The following is a 26,508-nucleotide window of genomic DNA, read 5'->3' on the forward strand; positions in this document are numbered from 1 at the left end:
TTCTAGTATTTGTTACCCACAGCCGTAATATGCACTCCGTAACAACGATATTCAGGGAAATGTATCAAATACAGCTCAGAAATATCTTTGCCAAATTTTATCGAGATCGGTTCAGATTTGGATATAGCTCCCATATATATCTTTATCTGATTTCAAATTAATTGTGCACCAAATGGCCAATACAAGTCCGAATTTAAAAGATACAAATGCTTCGGCATATTGAGTCCTTTGAAATTTAAATTATAATTATATTCGTAGCGTGTATGATTGAATTCTCCCATAAAAACTTTAAATTGTTATGCGGAGCTCTACTAAATTAGCAAAGTGGTGTAGGGTATCATAAAGTCGGTCCCGCCCGACTTTAAGACTTTTTTTTACTGGTTTTGTTATATAAAAGGCTTATGGGAGGACTTTGGTCCGTAAAAGGTCTTCTGTCTAAAGAAGAACTTCAAAAGCTATTCGGGTTATAGAAGAGCTTCAGAAAATATTCTGTCTATAAAGAAGCTTCAAAGAGTCTTCAGGCTATAGAAGAGTTTCACTAGATCTTCTGTCTATAAAGGAGCTTTAGAAGGTCTTCTATATATGGGAAAGTTTCAGAAACGCTTCTGAAGGTCTTTCGTCAAACGAAGTACTTCAAAAGCTATCCGGTTTATAAAAGGGCTTCAGAAAATCTTCTGTCTATATGGGAACTTCAAAGAGTTTTCAGAAAATCTTCTGTCTATAAGGATATTCCCGCTATAGAAGAGTTTCACAAGATCTTCTGTCCATAAAAGAGCTTTAGAAGGTCTTCTATATATGGGAAAGTTTCAGAAAAGCTTCTGAAGGTCTTTCGTCAAACGAAGTACTTCAAAAGCTATTCGGTTTATAAAAGAGCTTCAGAAAATCTTCTGTCTGTAAGGGAGCTTCAAAGAGTCTTCAGAAAATCTTCTGTCTATAAGGGTATTCCCGCTATAGAAGAGTTTCACAAGATCTTCTGTCCATAAAAGGGCTTTAGAAGGTCTTCTATATATGGGAAAGTTTCAGAAAAGCTTCTGAAGGTCTTTCGTCAAACGAAGTACTTCAAAAGCTATCCGGTTTATAAAAGAGCTTCAGAAAATTTTCTGTCTATAAGGGAGCTTCAAAGAGTCTTCAGAAAATCTTCTGTCTATAAGGGTTTTCCGGCTACAGAAGAGTTTCACAAGATCTTCTGTCCATAAAATGGCTTTAGAAGGTCTTCTACCTATGGGAAAGTTTCAGAAAAGCTTCTGAAGGTCTTTCGTCAAACGAAGTACTTCAAAAGCTATTCGGTTTATAGAAAAGCTTCAGAAAATCTTCTGTCTATATGGGAGCTTCAAAGAGTCTTCAGAAAATCTTCTGTCTATAAGGGTATTCCCGCTATAGAAGAGTTTCACAAGGTCTTCTGTCCATAAAAGGGCTTTAAAAGGTCTTCTGCCTATGGGAAAGTTTCAGAAAAGCTTCTGAAGGTCTTTCGTCAAACAAAGTACTTCAAAAGCTATTCGGTTTATAAAAGAGCTTCAGAAAATCTTCTGTCTATAAGATCTTCTGTCCATAAAAGGGTCTTCTACCTATGGGACAGTTTCAGCAACGGCTCTTAAGGTCTTTTGTCTAGCGAAGTACTATATCGTTCTATAGAAAATCTTTAAGGTCCGTAAAAATTCTGCAAAAATTCTTCTGTCTAAAGAAGTGTTCTAGAAGGACTCCCGAACCCCATAAGGTCTCCCGCCTATAGAAAAGTCTCAGAAGAACTTCCGTTTATTAAAGAGCTTCAAAAGGTCTTCTGTCTACAGAATAATTTCGGAAGGTCTTGTTTCTTTAAAAGAGCTCAAAATATTTTTTTACCCTTCACCATGCATAGTATGGAGGAGTTTGTCATTCCGTTTGTAACTTATCGAAATAATAATTTTAGACCTAATAAAGTATATATATTCTATATAGGTCCACTACAGCGTATATCCCCTCCCGATATTTAGTGTATATACCTCGCGATATTTAGTGTTTTAATGATTTTAGCCACAATTTTCAATGGAATTGTCTAAAAACTCAAGGAGTTCTTTCTGAGTACTTTACCCCCTGGAAGAGAATTGTCTATATAGGTCTACGTTTTTGTAAAGCCTCTATATAATGGTAACCCCCTATATTCGGTATTTTTATGTTTTTGGTCTGTTACCGGAATTGTTTAAAAAATTCCTATTTTATGTTCGTAATGGGTACTACAGTTTATGGCAAAAAATTGCGTATGTTGGTCCACATCTTCGTATAGATTCCATATAGTGGTTTTCCTTTGAGTGGTATTGTTTGGAGGAATTTGTTTCTGACAATTTGATGGAGGGTATTAAAACTTCAGTCTGGTCGAACTTAACTCCTTTCTTATTTGTTTATATTAATTTTGGATTAACATTCCTCCTAATCCAATCATTTTAGGTGTACAGGGGGAGATGAAAAAACAATAACCAACTTCAGACTCCTATCATTTCGAAGCCACTCGTCCGACAGCTGTTAAAATTATTCCAGTGACAGGTCTTTATATTGTTTACAAGCGTACTAAGCATTTTGGTGAGGATTTTCCAGAAATAAGTTATTCGTGATAGAATTCAAGCGTGATTTCTTTATATTTGGCTAGGAAACCACAAGTGGCTATCGTTAGAGCTCTCCAGCATTTAAATGCGAAGAAATCTTTTGTGTCTCGTACCATCGCCCGTTACCACGATACTGGTAGCGTAGCCCGACGTCAAGGAAGTAGACGAAAAAAAACAGCAACATCAGCAGAAATGGTTTAAAAAGTAAAGAATCGACTTGATCCAAACCCGCGTCGCAGTGTCCGAAAAATGGCTCCTGAGCTAAACATATCGCAATATTCTGTTCGGCAAATATTGAAAAATGAGCTCTGGGTAAAGCCATTAAAATTCCAAAGAGTTCAAGAACTTACACCGCAACAGAAAGAGCTAAAGAGTTGCTTCGCTTGGCCGAAGGTGGTGAACTGCCGAATTTGGTTTTCTCCGATGAGAAAACATTCCAGTGCCAAAGAGGTCAGCTGAAAATGTGCACTTTCGGTTGGCCATCAGAACTCAAGTGCCGGCCATGGTGATGGTGTGGGCTGCTATAAAACCGTGGAATCAGAATAAATTTTTGCCACATTTTCCTACGGATTTTTGTAAAAATTGGTATTTGTAGTTCGTAATGGGTCCTAGTTCGTGTGGCGAAACATTGTATGTATAGGTCCAGGCTTTGGTATAGCCCCCCTATAATGGTACTTCTCGATATTCGGTATTTTGACGATTTTTGCCACATTTTTTCACGGATTTGTCTAAAATTTGGTATTTGTAGTTCGTAATGGATCCTAGTTCGTGCGGCGAAACATTGTTTGCATAAGTCCACGTTTTGGTATAGCCCCCATATAACGGTATCTCCCGATATTCGGTATTTTGATCATTTTTGCCACATTTTTTCACGGATTTGTCTAAAATTTTGTATTTGCAGTTCGTAATGGGTTGTAGCTCCTGTGGCGGCACATAGTATGTATAGGTCTAGGATTTGGTATAGCCCCCCTATATTCCCGATATTCGGTATTTTGATGATTTTTTCCAAATTTTCTTACGGATCTGTGTAAAAATTGGTATTTGTAGTTCATAATGCGGTCTAGCTCCGGTGGCAGAACATTGAAGTTTTAGGTCCACGTTTTCCTATAACGCATATAAGACGATACCCACCGATATTCACAATTACCCACGATATTGTTTCAAATTTGGTATTTTAAAAGATTTGGTAGATGACAATCCTTGAAGTATAAAATTGTCTATAGAGGTTCCCGTTCTGATATGGCCGCCATATACAAGTCTAACCCACTTTATGGTTTTTTTGGAATGTGTAACAGCATTATCCAAATGATCTTCCTGTTAGTTTTAGTTTAAAGTGAAACACATTTAAATTCAGATACTTATATATAAAAATGTTTTCTTTGCCCAATGGTGGAGGATGTTAAAAGTTCGGATCGGCCGAATTTATAGTTTTCTTACTTGTTTTATTTTCATTGTATTCCAAAATGTAACTGGTGAATTAGATGATGTATTATAACGCAAATAAGAACTCCATGGGAAGGCATTCTCTACGAATATTTGGAGCTTTTTTAAATTTGTGTTTTTTTTTTAGAATCTTATTTTACTCAAGCGGTTGGTAGAACAAATTCATTTATTTTTTTCCGATAAATTGTTGATATGGTTTATGTTTTTCTTGACGATTTCTCTCTCCTCAAGAATTTTTAATCTTCATTTTGATCATCCACCACGTTGATAAATACGTCATTACTGTTGCTATCCTCGGATGGTATATTTTTGCCAAAGACCGAAGAATGAAGTCCATATTTATAGGGAGAATATGTCGGGGAACTATCGAAACTTTCTACATCCAAAATATCTTCATGTGGTTTAAGATTCCCAGTAAATTTCAAAATGCTTCCTACCGAAGTTGCGACCTCAGAATGGGCTTCACTTTTATAGCTTTCTGAAGAGATCTTCCAAATGTTGTTATCGGTAATTGTTGACATTTTAATATTATCCTTTATTTGTATTTGCGGTAAGGGAGGTGACAAGGAATAATCACCAGGCTTAAAGGCCGACAATGAAACTGAAGTCTCCTGTGGTGGGCTCTTCAAAAGTGACTTTCTTTCAGTTCTGGGGGTGGCTAGTTCCAATCCAGCAACATGATTATTTTGTATATAAAAATTGTTAATAATTTGGCTATTCGCCAAGAGGGTGGTTGGATTTTTCCAAAATAAATTATTGGAATCCAGGTGATACATATAGTTGGTCATCAGAGATGAGTAGTTGCGAAATCCGCAAAAGTGACCTTCATTTCCAGCTACGCCATCTGTATTCTGAGTTGTAGACCGATAGGTATCACTCGATTTCTTATCGGCTATATTATCTTCTGAGCAGGATTTCCAAAACGGCAACATTAATCCAGCTGTCACATTGTGTGAAGTGGATTGATTTGGTGAATCAGCCAAATGATAAGAAGATTTCATTGTTTTATTAGTTGTCTCTGGAACCTTTTCTTGTTCTCCATCTCCATTACAAGTCCTGGTTATGGTTGAGCTTGGTGTATCTTTTTTAAAAACATATTGCGTCGAAGTCATACGCTTCCGTATTCCGCCATTAAACAAAGCCTTAACATCTTCCCATACATGGGCAAGTTCGCGGGATGGATTACCGGCCAGCAAAAGATGTCTTCGCCATGAATTAAAATTTGCCGCCACAGGCTGGACATATTTCGCCTGTCCTACTTGCGCACCATCACCCTCATTTCCATCACGATGTGAATGAAATATGAATTTATTCGGTGTAAAAAATATATTACAATATTGACATTTTATACATTTAGCCCTCGACGAATTATATCGAATGGGCATGAACAGACCCCTACATCCCCACGAACATTTGTGATAGACGGCAAATGCAAAATCCTTCGGCAGGCGTGGTGGACTGTTGTCGCCAATGAAACTTTTACATAGCCGTTCTGCTTCACGCCGGGTTATCATGCCACAACGACGCGATGTTATTGGCATAGCACCAGCCCGTCGCAATAATTCCAGCTGCACTGGGGTACACTGGATGCATGTTATACCCAAGGCGACACGTCGATTATGTATTTCGTTGTAACTGAATTTCTTGAGCAACATATTTGAGATTTGGGCCAAACATAAGCGTTCGAGACCCTCCATGTATAGTGAGACAATGGGAACGCCATACAGTAGCACGGTTCGAACCTGTTTTTTTTTTGTGGAGAAAAAGTAGTTTTTGAAAGTTTATTTTAAATTTTGTTTTTAGTATGTCTATGCCACCAAACGTCGAATTATTTTGAGAGAACAAAGCTTTTTGATAACATTTCGTCGATTTAGTGCTGAAATTAAAATTGGATATTTTTCCATAATCGATATTCAGATTTTTGATAAATTTTTTCAAAGAACCATCCTTTTGATCTTTAGACATTTAGTATTATTCGGAATTTGTGTTTCTTACGCTATATGTGCTCATTGCATTAGGTCCACGAAGGCTAAAATTTGACACACATGTGTATTTTGCCAGTAGGCCGGTAAATGGGCCATGTAGGTCCAGGTTTTCATATGGTCCCTCCCACTATTCGATGTTCTGATGATTTTAGCGATATTTTTGCCGGAATTATTTCATATACCATCCACCATAATATGGAGGATATATTAAGTTTGTCATTCCGTTTGTAACACCTCGAAATATACATTTTAGACCCCACAAAGTATATATATTCTTGATCAGCATAGTCGCTATGTCGATTTAGCAATGTCCGTACATCTGTGGAAATCACTCTAGCTTCCGAACGAATTGAAGTAGATTTATTATTATATTTACATATATTTACATTGCCTGACACCAAGTAAGAACATATTCTTATTAAAATATGTACTTAATGTTTTCTTTTAGGTTTTTAAATTACTTCAAAATTAACAAGAAGTGTTTTCAGCATGTGCTAAAAGAAATTTCGCCAAAGTTGCGCCGGTCATTAGCTCTGATTGGGTCTGAAATTAAATTGGCCGGTTTAACTCTAGTTTAGTAAAAACTCTTTAATTTTTTCTGGTGCTAGGTATTTTTACCCTGTTCCGGGAAACATTTTTTTTTTGAGGACGGACCAGGGACCCCAGATTTCTGACCCGAAAGTCCGGGTTCAAGACCCGGATCTACTTACCCAATATATACAATATAGGTATCGCTTATGAAAATACCTATCCACAAAAATGTGGGGTTCCACAAAACTGATGCCAAATTATAGCTGACACTCTTACCTTTGTAAAATGCTACAATTTGTGTAAGCGCTAGGATCTTAGTAGACCAGTGTCGGAAATGTTTTGTTGTTGTTATTTTCATGGTCAAAAGTCAAAAGTCAAAAAATGGTTAAAATATGAACGTCGACTAAAAAATACAATGTCGCCACAATTTTTTACGGCAACAGATATTCTCTAAAAACTACTTCATGTCGGCTGTTGTATCGACAATGATAATAGCAATCATTCATCGCTATCGACAAAAAATGACAAGCCTAATATCGTTATTGGCGCCTCGGCTTCATTTTGCGACGACAGCCGTAATAGGGCCGATTACATTGCAGTGGTCAGCTTAAACATACATAGGTACCTCACAATGGAGATTATGTCAGTCATTTTCTAGGGATTCTGGTCCATTTTTTTTTTGGAAAACCCCCATTCCATTATGGGATTATGACCGAAAAAACAGTCATATTTCACATAATTGTAATGGGGATTATTATTATCATCTGATTCAACATTTAAGTCCTACACAACTGTAGTATGCACCCCATAACAATGGTATACGGTATGCGATGTCCGCTTCAGCCTAGAAATACTATTGCAAAATGTTAAGGAATCGAAATATATCTCCCATATGTATCTTTGTCTGATTTAGCGTCTATAGCTCTCTTATATATGTTTCATCCGATTTCATATTTAAGGCCCCCACAGCCGTAATATACACTCCATGACAATGTACAAGGTATCAGATACAGTTCCAAAATAATTCTACCAATATTTCTCCTGATCGATTTCGACTAAGTTATAGCTCCCATATATATCTCCCTTGATTCCACGTTTGTTGTGTGATATCAGTCAAAATAAATGAGTTTAAACAATTTAACAATAATTGGAAGAAACTCGCATAATGTTAAAAGAAATCGTTGAATGTCGCTAAAATTTTAAAATATCCGAATATCAGGTGTAATAGTTAAATGTGAGGATCTCTGCAATCAACTTTTAGCCAGCGAGGATGGTGAACATTACGGATTCCAAATTTAGTTAAAATCCTCAAAATACAGAATTTTGGGGGCTATACGAAGAAGCTCTTCTGTATCTGAACTCCTATTTCCGAATTTGAATAATTCTGCTAAAAAATGTGGGGGTCATTTGAACACAAACTGTAAACTAAACTTTGTACATAAGTTGCTAAGACTGTCAAAAGACCTTAAATCTGGCGGACCTATATGACCTATTTTCAATTCCAAAAATACTACGGAGGGCAATATATAATATATACCCTCCAATATTTCATGGAGGGTATATTAACTTTGTCATTCCTTTTGTAACTTCTCGAAATATTTATAATAGACCCTATAAAGTATATATATTCTGGATCAGCATAAAAATCGATGTCGATTTAGCGATGTCCGTGTGTCTGTTGTAATCTTTCGAACGAATGCTAAAATTTTGCATACATGCATAGTTTACCAGGTCCACGTTTTCTTTTGATGATTTTAGCGATATTATTTACCGGAATTACTTAAAGTTCGTAATGGGGACTACAGCCTATGACAAAACATTTTGTATGCTTGTCCAAGTCTTCGTAACGGTACCTCCCGATATTCGGTATTTTAATGATTTCAGCAACATTATTCACCGGAATCGTTTCATATTTCGTACTGGAAGATCCTAATGAGCACTACAACCTATGGCTAAAAATTTTGTATGCAGGTACCTCCCGATATTCGATATTTTTATGATTTTAGCGACATTATTTACGGGAATTATTTCGAATTTCGTATTTAAAGTTCGTAATGGGTACTACAGACTATGACAAAAAAATCGTATGTAGGTTCACATTTTCTTATATCCCCCATATGACGGTACATGCCGTTATACGGTATTTTGATGATTTTAGTGACATTATTCACCGGATTTGTTTAAAATTTGGTATTTGAAGTTCGTAATGGGTACTACAGTCTATGACAAAATTTCGTAAGCAGGTCCACACCTTCAAGTTTTTTTTTTGAAAATTTTCAAGTTCCTTCCAAATAGAGGAGGGTATTAAAAGTTCGGTCCTGCCGAACTTAGCTGCTTTTTTACTTGTTCTCTTTGACGTCTTGCTTTTAAAATGGTGCTTTGTGGAAGATTTTTCATTGCTAATATATATGACTTCTTTTAGGGTTCAGATTAGAATTTTATTACAAATAAATATGTGAAATATTTTGACTTGCAACGATTCCGTTTAATCGTAGTTTTTAATTATATTTTCAAACAAGTGAGCAAAGGCTATAGTCGTGCGGGGCCGACAATGTGATACCCTACAACACTACAAATGGTTCGATGTTCCCTTATGTTCAAATCCATTTTGGAAGATTTCGTTTTTGAAATAATGTGAAAAATAATGCCCCTGTCCTTAACTCTCTTCTGATGCGAAATTCCGTGTCGATCAGTTTTCAATTGTGGTCTAAAAAGCGACTACAAAATTAGAACATTTTTTATTTATTAGTCCATTTGAACCCCTAAATGTACATCTTAACAACAATAGGCTTTAATTCTGACCCTAACCCTACTGCCATACAAAATGTCGTGAGGATCGGACTGTAATTGCGATATGCATATAATACCCTTAAAACGTAGTGTTGCGAAGTGTAAAATTTTAAAAAAATTACAATTCAAAATTGGAAGTCAAATTGAAAAATCGCATGCGATAAAAAAATATGACAAAAATTTAAAAAATAGAACAAAATATGTTAATTTTTTTATTGCTACATTTGTCCGCGAATTTCCAAAATTTTATCCGTGTGAATTGTGAAAATCGGCCCGACTTCTAAGCAGAATAAATAAGATCTATTCTTTTGCATATATATTGTACCTGTTTTGCTATATATCCGATTTCTTGGCTATTTGCATCACTTTAGTGGTCAGAAGTGACCTTTTAATGTATTTGTGATATGGCTGGGTTTAAAAATATTCGCAGTGGACATTTTCTTAGTTCCTTACATAAAAGTTAGGGTCTATTTTACCCGCTACACATTATCAGATGGCCGCTAAATATTGTCCGAAGGTAAGCTTCTGCCCAGTCCTAATCTCTAACTCCATGTAATTTTCCAACTGCAAACTCATGCAATTTTTCTGTTTTTGGTCCATTTCAACTCCTAAATAAATATTGTGCAATCATCTCCAAAAACAATGGGGTACTATTCTGACCATAGCACCACCTCAATTTTCAATTTCGCGAGGATCGGGCCATAATTGCAAACTGTAGAGTGATTACAAAAATTAACATGGACATACGGACAGATGGACAGACGGATATACATAGCTAGATCGACTCAGTTTGGCGAGATAGGAAAATCCATATATACTTTCCTATGTGGGAAACCAATATTTCGAGGTGTTACATAATTTTTGGACCAATCAAACGACCAAAAACACCCTTTTGGTGACTCGCTTGAGGGTTAAAATTGATCAACAAAATAATCCTGGAATTATTATCTTTAATGTTGCTGAAGACACGGTATACCTGAATTGAATGTATGCCATGGAATCGTAATCATAAAGTATCAAACAAAAAAAAAATGTGGAAGAGTGGATAACTTGTTCCCTCTTTTAAGATAATTTGCGATGTAAACTTTCGAAAAACGTCTCCTACTTTCATAATTTGCTGTATTTTCTCGATTATTATTGTAGAAAAAATTAAATTTTGTCCACGGTGTAACGCAAAATGGTTCCACGCTATTTTTTACTATGGCCTTAAAGACTCTCAATAAATCGAAGACCGGTTTAAAATACTTTCGATTATAGCATAGACTAATAAAGGTATAGACTAAAAAGTTTTAAAATTTACCCCTTCCGGAAGTTGTCACTATGGTTGCTCTTGGGACAGTAAAGTCACTCGACTTCGAAAACAATTTATTCATTTTTCTGCTATTTTAGTTCTATATTTTTATATTTCACGACATAGTTGGGTAGTGTCAACGTAAACAAAGTCATTGTTTCGTTTTTAATTGAAAAATAATAATAAATCATAAAAATATTAAATATTTTGTATTTGGTGAGAATTGAGTGAATAGACAAATGCTATCTCACAGCATGAACGACATCTATTGAAGCACTTTTTTGGGAGATAACAGATGAGACAATTTTTTAGTCTATACGATAGACAAATGAAGATATAGACAACGAAAAGTTAGTTTTGTTTTTTTTTTCCAGGTGGCTCTCATCATGTTTTGCATAGCCAACATGCTGATTTACGCGTTCAATCCACTCGACTTCGAAAACACATTTTATCGTTTTTCAAGAATTTCACTGGAATTTTCCCATATTTTTCGATGCCATCACGTACTTTTAACATTTCTTTTATTATGAAATAATTTTCAACTGACAAATATCCTACAGTTTTTGTTATTTTTAACATTTTTGAATTGAGTAACTTCAAAATTCTCACTCAAACCCCTGAAACGATATAGTCGACATCTGCTGATCCTATAGACTCTATACCTTTATTTGTCTATGATTGAAGTACTTCAAACTGTTCCGAGAGCGCGAGAGAGAGAGAGTGAGTAGATCTTATGAAATGTTAATGCAGTTAATGAGTTGATGAATTGATCGCTCTCACCAACACTATTACATTGGGCATCTATGGTCTATACCTTTATTTGTCTATGATTGAAGTACTTCAAACTGTTCCGAGAGCGCGAGAGAGAGAGAGAGAGTGAGTAGATCTTATGAAATGTTAATGCAGTTAATGAATTGACGGCTGATGATGATAACACCTAAATGTAAGGGAATTTATTTGACATTACATAAGTATTTGAATGTGTGTAGGTGAAAATATGGATTTTAATTTTTAAAAATAATGTTTTCTTTTTTACAAACTAATATAAAATATGAGAGAGAGAATGAGCAATATTTTACACATACAATATAATATTATACAAACAAATGGAAGAAAAATAATGGAATCTAATATATTTACTTTTTGTGATTTAAATAAAGATAAAAAAGAGAGACAGAGAGAGAGAGAGGAGAGATAGATATACCTTCTGATAGACAGAATACAATGATGGCAAGACATGATAACTCCATGTCTGTTGTGCACCCTGAGTTTGAGAAGTGCTTTTGGTTGTGGTGCTCGCTGAGGTTGTGATGAGAGAAGAGGTGCCATGTTGTTGTTGCTGTTGTTGTGAATTGGGATTTGTATCACCCACATATGATTTCAAATTCTGACTAGTTTTTGTCTTTTGTTCATTATAGAATTTATGATTGTTGTTGTTGTTGTAGTTGTTGTTATTGTTATTGGATGATGTCTTTAAAGCTGTTTGCGATGATATTTGTAGTGATTTTCTATTCCTATGATATCCTAAGAGATTGTTAGACGACAACAGCGAAGTAGATGCTGGCGCAGCATTGCTAAATGATTTCTGCTTGGACTATATTCAATGGATAAGAAAAACAAAAAAAAAAGGGGTGGGGGAAACGTAATGATGATGGTGGAGGAGGGATTAGAAATGTCGTACGGCACGCGAATTTTACACGTTACACAAACGAATTCAGGCACAGACACGCACAAACCGGTGATGATTTTTTTTTTTTTTTGATTTTTGTTTTAGAAAATTATTTTTTTTTTAGGGGAAATAAAATAAACAGACATGTAAAACACATCAAATGTTTTTTTGTTTACAAAGGACAAGGAAATATTTATATAGTATTAAAAAAAAATTAAGAAAGAGAGAAATGTCATTGTTTTTGTTAATAAATAAATACAGATATAAAGTAGAATCCAGATATTTTGTTTGAATTGTGGGAAATTAAGGCACCTTGAGTGACTGACTCTTAGAGTACTTTTACACTTACAAAGGCGAGCGGATTTCAACTGTCATATCCATTGCGTATACGTCTCTAATCTAGTGGGATTCATTTGAGGCATGGTAGAAGAATACAGGCAGATGCATCAACGTCTAGGAACATTGATATGCCAAAAAAAAATTAAAGGTTTCTTCAAAAATAAGTAGACGTACACATGTTTTCCTATACGAGCCCAATTGGAGGTTGTTTTTGATATGCATTTTTTTTAAATTTCTACAAAGTTGAAAAAAAATTCATTCAAAAATTTGAATTCCAAAATTGGTTTGACAGTTTATTGCTCCAACAGCTGCGTCGATACGACTACTACAGGGTGAGATGAAAAAACTGCAACCAACTTCAGACTTCTGTCATTTCTAAACCTCTCGTCCGACAGCTGTTAAAATTAATCCAGTGACAGCACATTATATTGTTTACAAGCCTACAAAAGCATTTTGGTGAGAATTGTCCAGAAAAAAAGTTATTCGTGATGGAATTCAAGCGTGATAGTGAGATTTCTTTATATTTGGCTGGAAAACCACAAGTAGCTATCGTTAGAGCACTCCAGCATTTAAATGTGAATAAATCTTTTGAGTCTCGTACCATCGCTCGTTACCGTGATACTGGTAGCGTAGCACGACGTCAAGGAAATGGACGCAAGAGAACAGCAACATAAACAGAAATGGTTGGAAAAGTAATGAAGTGACTTGATCGAAACCCGCGTCGCAGTGGCCGAAAAATGGCTCGTGAGCTGAACATATCGCAATATTAAATTCGGCTAATATTGAAAAATGAGCTCGGGGTAAAGCCACTGAAATTCCGAAAAGTGGAACAGCAACATAAACAGAAATGGTTGGAAAAGTAATGAAGTGACTTGATCGAAACCCGCGTCGCAGTGGCCGAAAAATGGCTCGTGAGCTGAACATATCGCAATATTAAATTCGGCTAATATTGAAAAATGAGCTCGGGGTAAAGCCACTGAAATTCCGAAAAGTGGAACAGCAACATTAGCAGAAATTGTTCGAAAAGTAAAGAAGCGACTTGATCGAAACCCGCGTTGCAGTGGCCGGAAAATGGCACATGAGCTGAACATATCGCAATATTCCATTCGGCAAATTTTGAAAAATGAGCTCGGTGTAAATCTATTGTAATTCCGAAAAGTGTAAGTGGACGGAAGAAAACTGCAACATCAGCAGAATTGTTTCGAAAAGTAAAGAAGCGACTTGATCGAAACCCGCATTGCAGTGGCCGAAAAATGGCTCGTGAGCTGAACATATCGCAATATTCCATTCGGCAAATATTGAACAATGAGCTCGGGGTAAAGGCATTGAAATTCCGAAAAGTGGAAGTGGACGGAAGAAAACTGCAACATCAGCAGAATTGTTTCGAAAAGTAAAGAAGCGACCTGCTTTGCAGTGGCCGAGAAATGGCTCGTAGGCTGAACATATCGCAATATTTCATTCGGCAAATATTGAAAAATGACAGCAGACATTGAAATTCCAAAAATTGCAAGAACTTACACCGCAACTGAAAGAAAATAGACTCAAAAGAGCTTAAGAGTTTCTTCGCTTGGCCGAAAGTGGTGAACTGCCTAATTTGGTTTTCTCCAATGAGAAAACATTCCTTATTCTGCAGTTTGTAAACAAACCAAATGGTCTTGGCAAAGAGGTCAGCCGAAAATGTGCACCTTCGGTTGGCCACCAGGACTCAAGCGCCGGCCATGGTGATGGTGTGGGCCGCCATAACATCCGATGGTTACTCTCCGCTCGTATTAAACGACCGTGACATCAGAATAAATGCCGAATATTATCGCGAAAATATTCTGGAGGGTGTATTAGAGCCTTGGGCACGCAAACATTTTTGCCGCAGACATTGGACATTCCAACAGGACTCAGCACCATCGCACTCAGCATGCGCCACCCAAGAATGGTTGCAAAATGAGGTTCCTCGCTTCAAATATTGAAAAAATGGGCTCGGGGTAAAGCCATTGAAATTCCGAAAAGTGGAACAGCAACATTAACAGAAATGGTTCGAAAAGTAAAGAAGCGACTTGATCGAAACCCGTGTCGCGGTGGCCGAAAAATGACTCGTGAGCTGAGCATATCGCAATATTACTTTGATATTCCAAAAAGTGCAAGAACTTACACCGCAACAGAAAGAAAATGGACTCAAAAGAGTTAAAGAGTTGCTTCGCTTGGCCGAAAGTGGTGAACTGCCGAATTTGGTTTTCTCCGATGAGAAAACATTTGTTGTCCAGCAGTTTGTAAACAAACGAAATGATCGTGTTTACTTGGTCAGCCGAAAATGTGCACCTTCGGTTGGCCACCAGGACTCAAGCGCCGGCCATGGTGATGGTGTGGACCGCCATAACATCCGATGGTTGCTCTCCGCTCGTATTAAACGACCGTGACATCAGAATAAATGCCGAATATCATGGCGAAAATATTCTGGAGGGTGTATTAAAACCTTGGGCACGCAAATATTTTGGCCGCAGACCTTGGACATTCCAACAGGACTCAGCACCAACGCACTCAGCACGCACCACCCAAGAATGGTTGCAAAACGAGGTTCCTCGCTTCATTTCCAGTGCACAATGACCACCCAAAATCTCCGGATACCAATCCGTTGGACTATTGGGTCTGGAGTATTTTGGAAAGCAAGGTTGGCACTAAAAAATACCAAAGTGTCGATCACCTCCAGCAAGCGCTTCGTCGGGAATGAGCCAAAATAACGCAGAGCAACATTCGGGCAGCGTGTGACGGTTTCATTGGCCGTTTGAAGGCCATAACTCGTGTCAAAGGTGACCAATTCTATTCTATGCTATTTCCGACATTTTTTGCTTTCATTCAATAAATTTTTTTTTAAAAAATGTAAAAGTTTTAGCGTTTGACTTTGTCGAAGTTTTTTTATCTCTCCTTGTATACGCAATGGAATTGAAAGTTTACATACCCTGGATTTGCTATGTGTTTATGGCGTTTTAGTTGCAAAATTTTGAGGTTAGGTCGTTTTTGCTCCAAAATATCGGGATTCTTGTTTTTTTAATAATACAAATACATATTTATAAGAAAATAAAAAACCTTGGTTTCTTTGAATTGAACAATGAATTTTGCACATTAAAAAAGTTGTTTTTTTTTTCAACCAAAAAAAAAGGAAAATATTTTCATAAAATGCAAAACATAATTTAAAATTAGAAATTGTTGTTAATTTTATGTTAAAAAATTTTTTTGAATGTCATTTTAGTGTTTTTGGTGTATCTGTTAGTAATATTAGTTAATTTTTGTGTTTGTTTGTCTTACATACCTTGCTATTGTAGGTGTAGTAGTTAAAGGTTTTCAAATATGTACCCAACGACAGTATATTACATTGGGGACACAGATCTGCTGTCCGCCGCTGCATCATTTCCAGCAGATATAGAAAATCCTCGGCCACATAGTGATCCTCCTCCAGGAATAGCACCAGTCCTTATAAAAAAATAATACGATAGGAAAAATAAAACAAGATAACACAAGATATTCAATTTCAAGAGCCTATATAACGTTGTGTGATATATTATTTTAAATTAACTGTGATTTTAATTATATTTTTTTTATATTAACTACAGGGTTGCCCATATTCGACGGACCTTTGGGCCCTTTGGGCCCTTTGGGCCCATTCCAATTGACGAGGCTTGTCCGCAGGCAATATTCTTTGCGTCAATTGAATTTTGTACGGGAACAAATGCAAATCAATGCGAATAATCCGTTGTAAAGTGGACCGAGCCATGCCCAACACTGGCTCGTACGGCAGCGATATTCTCGGCCGATCGCCTTGGTCGACTTTTATATGGCCTCTTCGGATTAGAAAGAGTCTTACCAGTCGAAAATTTTTCGTATAAACGCTTAATGGTGTTCTTAGAAGGCGCACTTCTCACATTTTTTAATGTTTTAAAAGCACGTTGAGTTTTCACAATTGACTTCTTCTGTTGAATGGAAATTTCAACTATTTCGCGTGGCGTGACGCTTCAAACGCGGTATGTCATTAAGCGATGTGACATCTCTGTCAAAAGTTATGGCGTTGCCAGATGGGTCCGTCGAATATGGGCAACCCTGTATACGCTGTGAAGTCTTTTTATTATTAAAAAAAAAAATTAAAATGTGTCAGTCGGGTTTGCCGACAAATGTATACCCTAAGGCAATGTTCGATTATTTAAATTTTTGGCTCTCTATAGATTAGGATCCGAAGGAATGGGCCAATATTGTCCATTTCGTATCGGCCCTTAATAAATATGATATAAAGATTGCGAAGTGCCTGGTTTGGACTATACTGGTTATTTCCTTCAATTTATAAGCGATTTTGGATAATTTTTAGAAAATGTTAAAATGTGCGTGAGTTACCAGATATAGTCGACCGAAGTATTCCATTTTTATAACCTCCACCATAGTTTGGAGGGTATATTAAGTCTCTCATTTCGTTTGCAACACCTTGAAATATACATTTTAGACCCCACAAAGTATATTTATTTTTGATCAGCATAAAATTCTATGTCGATTTAGCGATGTCCGTCCGTCTGTCCGTCTGTGGAAATCATATTCTAGCTTCCGAACGAATTGAAGTAGATGGATAAAATTTTACTCGAATATATATTATATCCGCAGGACTTTTGGTATTGAGAATGGGTCATGTAGGTCCACGTTTTGGTATAGACCCAAATAACGGTACCGCCCAATCTTCGGTACTTTGTTGATTTCAGCGAAATTATTCACCGGAATTATTTCAAATTTGGTATTTGATGTTCTTAATGGATACTACAGCCTATGACAGGAGATTGTCTGTGCAGGTCCACGTCTTCGTATAGCCCCCATATAACGGTACCTCCCTATGTTCGGTATTTTGATGATTTTAGCTACATTATTCACCGATTTTTTTTTGTGTTAAGTTTCGCATTTGAAAATTGTAATGACTTATGACAAATCTTTTCTATGCAGGTCCATGCCGTCATACAGATGTTAATAAAACAGCTTCATTCGGTATTTTTAAGATTAACACGGATTTTGTTTTTCAAATCTTGAACCCTATGTAGGGGAGGTACCACAAGGAATGGTCCGTTCTCTATCATTTTTATATCAGATCTTGTGTTGATAGAAATTTTGAGATGTACCAAGTCTGAATGGAATTAGATGCTTATTCCACTTTCTTTGAGCGTTTTGTTTTTCAAAATGTTGAACCTTTGTGGGGGAGGTACCGGAAGGAATGGCTCGATCTCTACCATCTTTATAACAGATCTTGTGTTGATGGAAATATTGAGATGTACCAAGTTTGAATGGAATCGGATGTTAATTTCGCATTCATGAGCTTCGTGGACGTTCACAATTTTGATCCTTCGTGGGGGAGGTACCAGAAGGAGTACACCAATATATCCCATTTTCACAGCAGATCTGGTGTAAGTAGAAATAATGGGATATGTGAAATATGAAGAGAACCGGATGCTTATTTCGGATTTTATATTCATTTTGGTTATTCAATACTTTGGCCCGTTGTGGGGGTGGTATCAAATGGAATGGTCCGATCTCTACCATCTTTATAACACATCTTATGTTCATAGAAATATTGAGGAATCGCTTTTTAATTTCGCATTTTATGAGGTTATTCAAAATGTTGACCCTTTGTCGGGGAGGTACCAGAAGGAGTGCACCAATATATCCCATGTTCACAGCAGATGTGGTAGATAAAATGGGATGTGTGAAATATGCAGAGCACCGGAAGCTTATTTCGGATTTTATAATAGTTTTGGTTATTCAAAACTTTGACTCTGTGTGGGGGAGGTACCGGAAGGAATGGCTCGATCTCTACCATCTTTATAACAGATCTTGTGTTGATGGAAATATTTCGATATGCGAAGTCTGAATGGAATCGAATGCTAATTTCGCGTTTTATTCGTTTTGTGAATATTCAAACTTTTGACCCTTTGTGGGGAGGTACCCGAAGGAGTGTACGGATATATCGCATCTTCACAGCAGATTTTATGATAGTAGAAAGAAAGGGATGTGTGAAATATGCAGAGAACCGAATGCTTATTTTGGATTTTATAATAGTTTTGGTTATTCTAAACTTTGACTCTTTGTGAGGGAGGTACCAGAAGGAATGCTCCGATTTCTACCATCTTTATAACACATCTTGTTTTGATGGAAATATTGCGATGTGCGAAGTCTGAACGGAATCGGATGTTAATTTCGTGTTTTTTGATCTTCATGGATATTCAAAATTTTGACCTTTTGTTGTAGGTATCAGAAGGAGTGGACCGATATATTCCATCTTCACATCTGACCTTGGGTTAATACAAATATTGTGATGTGTGTAATTTGAAGACAACTGGACTTATATATTTATTTATAAGAGTTATAATGGTTCAAAATGTTGATCCTTTGTGGGGGAGGTACTTGATGGAGTGGGCTGATATTGTCCATTCTCGCACCTGACCTAGCACTGATGCAAATATAATGATTCGCAAAGTTGGAGCAAAATCGGATTATCCTTTCTCTTTCTGTGCCGTAAATTATGTTCTATGAAAATATTGACATTTTGTGTTGACCCATTGTGAGGGAGGACCGAAATTGCCCATCTCCGGTTTTGACCTAAATTTGATAATAATATTACGATGTACCTAGTTTGGATCAAATCGGCTACTCCCTTCGAGAGTCATCATGCGCACCAGCCAGACAGGCAGAGGGACGGACGGACATCGCTAGATCGACTCTAAATGTTCTGTAACGGATTTGGTCCAAGGCACGTTTTGGTTATAAGGCACGATTTGGCCGTATCAAATGATGTATACCCTCCGTTGCCATATGGCTGAGGGTATAATAAGAGTTAGAGTCAAAATCCTCGGAGTTAAGTAAGAGTTTACTTTAAGTACAAATACTTGGTGCATACTTTTGGTACGGTTGAGAAGTTGAGAAAATCTGACAATTATAAATGAATATTCTAAAATTATTATATTATTTCCCAACCGCCATATGTGTGTAAGAAGCATGTGAGAACATCCATGAAAGGTTCTCTATTTCATGTAAGAATACTCGTATTGTATGACTGCGATTTGGTTAAGTAAAGATTATTTTAAGTAGTTCTTGAGTAAAACTATTGGAATAAATATAATTTGATCGATTTAGAGCGGATTTTTCTTCCACTCGGAAAAGAGCAAGGCATACTAGCTTTAATTCGAGCGACATAGGGAAATTGAGTATAATTTATTAATTTTTTCTACTCGTAGGTGTGCTCCCATTCGAATTCGAGTAGCATGGAGAAATTGAGTAGACTCGATGTACTTGTTTCTACTTGCAGGAGTACCTCCCTCTCGAATTCAAGCGAGTTGCACTTTCTAGAGCCCCAAGGATAACAAATTGAAGTTTGCTGTAGCATTCTATTCCCTAGTGACCTATGGATCTGAAAATATATTGAATATTCACCTGTATGATATTTTGTAACTTCCAGCTGATCGAATACCCGATTCGCCTTCCACCACCAATGATGTTTGGTCTGGGTAAATTTGGCCTCTCTATAGTGGCCATATAAGTCTGGATACAAGGCGTTGTTGCATTTCCGAATGATTGCTCTGTAAGCAAATAGAATTATAGAAAAACATGTCATAAAAACAATAATAATGGGTTTAAGCCTGACTATTTTGCAACAACGAAAAAAATATATAATTAATTATAAATGAATTAAGAATCTGAAAATCATAAACAAACAACTTAAAACTTACTGATCTTTTTTAATATCACGCGGACAATCATCCGGATCAACGCCAGGAAATTCATTTGGATGTGTTTGTATTGAATATGGATAAAATATCTGAAAATATTAGAAAATAAATTATAAATTTCGTAGTCGGAATTTTTAAAATGCCTGCAATTTGACTCACTTGCATAACTTTGCAAAAGTCTATACTCTGGACTAAATCGTTAATATCTTCATCATAAAAATCATGTGAAAATATTAATAGAACTCTAGAAATATCACGAGCCTGTGCCAGGCTCACGATCAAATGGCGTAGGTATATAATACGAGTATGAACCTGAAAGAGGGAGAGGGAGAGAGAAAACATCGTTAATTAAATTTAAGAAAAATATAATTTTTTTAAAGAAGAAGTTTAATTTTGTAATTAGAACAGGCAAAGATACCCAACAACCGTAATAAATATAGGTTTATATTGGAGATTTATGTGAAGTATGATATCCTATAATCGTTATATAATACGTGTTACGGCATCTGACTGGTAGAACTTTAAAATCGAGTGGAACTAATATATGGGAACCATATCTTGACCTTAAACGAGTTCCATAAAATTTGCCATATGTAATTTTCACTATATAGGCTGAGATGAAAAACCTGCAACTAACTTCAGTCTGCTGTCATTTCTAAGCCACTCCGACAGCTGTTAAAATTATTCCAGTGACAGCTCATTATATTGTTTACAAGCGTAGAAAGGCATTTCAGCGAGAATTTTCAAGAAAAAAAAGTTATTTGTGAAGGAATTCAAGCGTGATAGTGTGATTTCTTTATATTTGGCTGGAAAACCACAAGTGGCTATCGTTAGAGCATTCCACCATTTAAATGTGAAAAAATGTTTTGTATCTCGTACCATCGCTTATTACCGCGATACTGGAACTGATACTGGTAACGTAGCCCGACGTCAAGGAAGTGGAAGGAAGAAAACAGCAACAAAAGCAGAAATGGTTCGAAAAGTAAAGAAGCGACTTTATCGAAACCCGCGTCGCAGTGGCCGAATAATGCCTCGTAAGCTGAACATATCGCAATATGCCATTCGCCAAATATTCAGAAATAAACTCGGGGTAAAGCTATTGCAATTCCAAAAAGTGCAAGAACTTACACCGCAACAGAAAGAAAACAGACTAAACAGTTGTTTCGCTTGGCCCAAAGTGGTGAACTGCCGAATTTTCTTCTCTCCAATGAGAAAATATTCGTTGTTCAGAAGTTTGTAAATAAACAAAAAGATTGTGTTTACTTGCCATGGAGGTCTGCTGAAAATGGGCAACTTCGGTTGGCCACCAGATCTCAAGCACCGGCCATGGTGATTGTGTGGGCCGCTATAACAGCCGATGGTCGCTCTCCGCTCGTATTAATCGACCGTTGCATCAGAATAAATCCCGAATATTATCGCGAAAATATTCTGCAGGGTGTATTAAATCCTTGGTCATGCAAAGATTTTTGCCGCAGACCTTGGACATTCCAACAGGACTCAGCACTATCGCATTCAGTAGACGCCACCTAAGAATGGTTACAAAATGAGGTTTCTCGCTTCATTTCCAGCGCCCCCAAAATCTCCGGATACCAATCCGTTGGACTATTGTGTCTGGAGTATTTTGGAAAGCAAGGTTGGTACTAAAAAAATACCTAAGTGTCGATCACATCAAGCAAGCGTTTCGCCGGGAATGGGCCAAAATACCGCAGAGCAACATTCGGACAGCGTGTGACGGTTTCATTGTTTTTTTACAGTTTTTTATTCCTCCACCATTCTATGGGGGTATATTAACTTTGTCATTCCGTTTGTAACTTCTCGAAATATTTATAATAGACCCTACAAGGTATATATATATTCTGGATCAGCGTAAAATTCTAAGACGATCTAGCGATGTCTGTGTGTCTGTCCGTCTGTTGTAATCACGCTATCTTCTGAACGAATTGAGATAGAAGACTAAAATTTTGCATACGTGCATAGTTTATCAGTAGGCAGGTTAGGCTCGTAAATGGGCTATGTCGGTCCACGTTTTCGTATAGCCCCCATATAACGGTACCATCTGATATTCCGTTTTTCATGATTTTAGCGACGTTTTCTACCGGAATTATTTAAAATCTTGTATTTGAAGTTCGTAACGGGTTCTACAGCCTATGACAAAAATTTTTGTGTGCAGGTCTAAGTCTACGTATATCCACCAAATAACGATACCTCTCGATATTCCGTATTTTGATGATTTCAGCAATATTATTCACCGGCATCGTTTCATCTTTCGTACTGGAAGATACCAATGGGTACTGCAGCCTATGGCAAAAAAATTTTGTATGCAGGTTCAAATCTTCGTATAGCCCCCATATAAAGGTACCTCCCGATATTCGGTTTTTCATGATTTTAGCGTCATTATTTGCCGGAATTATTTCGAATTTCATATTTGAAGTTCTACAGCCTATGACAACAATTTTTATATGCAGGTTCACATCTTCGTATAGCCTCCGTATGACGGTACATCCCGATACTCCGTATTTTCATTATTTTTGCGACATTATGCACCTTAATTGTAAGAAATTTCGTATTTGAAGTTTGTAATGAACACTACAGCCTATGACAAGAAGTCGGTTTTTATTTAAGTAGTAGTTTTCGGTTTTTTTTTTTTTTTTGAAAAATTTCAATTTTCTTCGAAATTGTGGAGGGTATTAAAATGTTCGTCCCGGCAGAACTTACTATTTTTGTATTTGTTTAAATAGACGATTCAAGTTTTTTAGAAATCCCAGACAGTCCTTCAAATAAATATTGTTGATATTAAGGATTTTAGACTCCATAGTCCTTAAAAAGTATTCTAGCAAAAATCCACGATAGTAGCTGTGATAATTCCTTAAAAACTATACCTAAAAATTCACGATTGCATCTCTGATCATCCTTCAAGTAATTATCCTAAAAAATCGAAATTGTCACAAATTCAAACTCCTCAAAAGGTCCTTCCTTCAAAATTCACTATGTTTTTTGTGTTACCCTTTAAAAATATATTCTCAGAAAAATGATTTTTAATATCCACCTGTTTTGAATTAATTATTCACTATTGGCCCCAATAATCATTTAAAACTAATTTAAGAAAAATTGAAATGAAAATGAGAATTATCACACACTTAAACACTTACTTGTATTACAATTATCACAGAATCATTTTGTAACGGACCAAAGGTGTATTCATTTAAAACTAATTGCATGTCATTGTATTTGGCAATTTGTCGTTTAATTTCACTGATATTTGGTGGATGATATAAATCGACAAAACTAACCAAGCCACCACCGCCACCAACACCACCGACACCTCCACCGGCCAACATACCGTTAATTAGTGTACCATTTTGGTGTACTGCGAGAAGGAAGAGAGAAAGAGAGAGAGAGGTGAAAAAGAGAGACAAAGGATAAACATATTTGAAAATGGTAATTCTTCTCCTTTCCTTCTTTTCCGATACTTACAACTGGCTGCTAAGGTCTGATTACGTGTCTTGGGCTGCAGGAATTTGTGTAGCACAGATGGCACCATCGACAGTATGGCATCAACCGAGTCATTGGTCGGCTCTGTTAGCAGGGGATCACGGGATTCAGCTGTAATTTAGTTTCATAAAAAACCATTTCTAAAATATCAATTCCGCATTTTCTGCTACTCACGAAAATTAAAAGCATGCAGCTGCAGGAATAGAAATATTACAAGGGTTATCACAATTATGCCACGCAAATAATAAGTGTTCCGCTTGCGATGCAATGTCCCCGTATTGGGTAGGGCCAATGGTATGCGACGACCTAGAAAAAAAAAAAAACCAAAAGAATTTAAATTGGGAGGAGGGTGTCGTCTTGAGCCAACATACCTCTCATGATGTTCGAGACGGTACTGTCTTTTGTGTGTGTGTGGGGTTTTAGGTGTTGCTTTGCGTAGAGAACTTCTAAATTGCCTTTAACATCATTGTATCTGTAAAGATATGACATGATAAGATGTAATATTAGTTGTGATAAGGTGCAACAATGTATTGATTAACAAATCTAAGAAACGTCAAAATATCTATCCTCTAATATTTGTTAATGTATTTTTTAATAGACGACAATTCCATTTATTTTCAATTCGAAAAGACCCACCTCTGGCACAAGAAAAATACTATCAAAAAGAAGTTAAAATATGTCAGTCGGTTTTGTCGATATACCCTCAGCCAATGTTCCATTATTAAGGTATATTTTGACTTCTGTTGTGATTATTTAAATTGTCGAACCTCTATGGAGTAGGTTCCGAAGGAAATGGCCAATATTGTTCATTTCGTATTGGACCTAAATAAATATGATAAGAAGTAAAAAAGCAGCTAAGTTCGGCCTGCCAGAACTTTTAATACCCTTCACCATTTCGAAAAATTTCAAAAAAAAAAACCGAAAACTACAACTTAAATGAAAACCGTTATATGGGGCTATATGAAGACGTAGACCAGTATACAAAATTTTTGGTTATAGGCTGTAGTACCCATTACGAACTTCAAATACGAAATTTGAAATAATTCCGGTAAATAATGTCGCTAAAATCATGAAAATACCGCATATCGGGAGGTACCGCTATATGGGGGCTATAGGAAGATTTGGACCTGCATACAACATTTTTTGACATAGGTTGTAGTACCCATTAGGATCTTGCAGTATGAAAAATACTATCAAAAAGAAGTTAAAATATATCAGTCGGTTTTGTCGACAGATGTATACCCTCAGCCAATGTTCGATTATTTAAGTATATTTTGACTTCTGTTGTGATTATTCAAATTGTCGAACCTCTATGGAGTAGGTTCCGAAGGAAATGGCCAATATTGTCCATTTCGTATTGGACCTAAATAAATATGATAAGAACTAAAAAAGCAGCTAAGTTCGGCCTGCCAGAACTTTTAATACCCTTCACCATTTCGAAAAATTTCAAAAAAAAAAACCGAAAACTACAACTTAAATGAAAACCGTTATATGGGGCTATATGAAGACGTAGACCAGTATACAAAATTTTTGGTTATAGGCTGTAGTACCCATTACGAACTTCAAATACGAAATTTGAAATAATTCCGGTAAATAATGTCGCTAAAATCATGAAAATACCGCATATCGGGAGGTACCGCTATATGGGGGCTATAGGAAGATTTGGACCTGCATACAACATTTTTTGACATAGGTTGTAGTACCCATTAGGATCTTGCAGTATGAAATTTGAAACGATTCCGGTGAATAATATTACTGAAATCATCAAAATACCGAATATCTGGAGGTACCGTTATATGGGGGCTATGCGAAGACGTAAAACTGCATACAAAATTTTTGGTACCCATTACGAACTTTAAGTACGAATTTTGAAACGATTCCGGTAATAATGTCGCTAAAATCATCAAAATACCGAATATCGGGAGGTACCGTTATATGGAGGCTATACGAAGATCTGGACAACATTTTTTGCCATAGGTTGTAGTACCCATTAGGATCTTCCAGTAGGAAATTTGAAACGATTCAAATATCGGGAGGCATCGTTATATGGGGGCTATACGAAGACTTGGATCTGCACACAAAATTTTTTTCTCATAGACTGTAGTACCCATGACGAACTTCAAACACGACACTTTAAATAATTCCGGTAAATAATGTCTCTAAAATCATAAAAATACCGAATATCGGGAGGTACCGTTATATGGGGGGCTATACGAAAACGTGGACCGACATGGCCCATTTACGAACTTAACCTGCCTACTGGTAAACTGTGCATGTATGCAAATTTTTAGCCTTCTCTCTTAATTCGTTCGAATGATAGCGTGATTACAACAGACAGAAGGACAGACAAAATTTAGAATTAGAATTTTACGCTGATCCAGAATAAATATATTTTGTAGGGTCCGACATGAGTATTTCGAGGAGGAATAATAGATGGTATAAAAATATTTCGACTTGCCAGATTTCGACTTTATTTTGTTACATCCTTAACTTTATATGAGATATGTGATAATTTTTAGAAAATTTTAAAATGCGCATTAGCTTTCAGATATACTCGACCGAAGTATTCCATTTTCATACTTCCTCACATCATACAGATCAAAATATTGGTATGGACAAAAATACAAGGGTGAGATGAAAAAACTGCAAACAACTT

General features: G+C 36.5%; 1 protein-coding gene across 5 annotated transcripts in view; it reads right to left on the bottom strand.

The window, feature by feature from the left end:
- The window catches only part of LOC101897349 (alpha-1,6-mannosyl-glycoprotein 2-beta-N-acetylglucosaminyltransferase), a 99,833-nt gene that overhangs the window by 8,804 nt on the left and 64,521 nt on the right, over window positions 1-26,508 (bottom strand). For 4 of the 5 annotated variants that reach the window (XM_059129625.1, XM_059129623.1, XM_059129622.1 and 1 more), the window contains 9 exons: window positions 24,224-24,324; window positions 24,027-24,158; window positions 23,835-23,963; window positions 23,510-23,727; window positions 20,520-20,672; window positions 20,361-20,449; window positions 20,065-20,210; window positions 15,923-16,083; window positions 11,821-12,210 (listed from right to left, as the gene is read on the bottom strand). In XM_059129625.1, the coding sequence (XP_058985608.1) occupies window positions 11,821-12,210; window positions 15,923-16,083; window positions 20,065-20,210; window positions 20,361-20,449; window positions 20,520-20,672; window positions 23,510-23,727; window positions 23,835-23,963; window positions 24,027-24,158; window positions 24,224-24,230 (1,425 nt within the window). In that variant the 5' untranslated portion in view covers window positions 24,231-24,324. The remainder of the gene's footprint in view (window positions 1-11,820; window positions 12,211-15,922; window positions 16,084-20,064; window positions 20,211-20,360; window positions 20,450-20,519; window positions 20,673-23,509; window positions 23,728-23,834; window positions 23,964-24,026; window positions 24,159-24,223; window positions 24,325-26,508) is intronic. The other variant, XM_059129626.1, reaches the window with a different exon arrangement.

The sequence above is a fragment of the Musca domestica genome, unplaced genomic scaffold, assembly GCF_030504385.1.
Source record: "Musca domestica strain aabys unplaced genomic scaffold, Musca_domestica.polishedcontigs.V.1.1 63, whole genome shotgun sequence".
NCBI classification, from domain to species: domain Eukaryota; kingdom Metazoa; phylum Arthropoda; class Insecta; order Diptera; family Muscidae; genus Musca; species Musca domestica.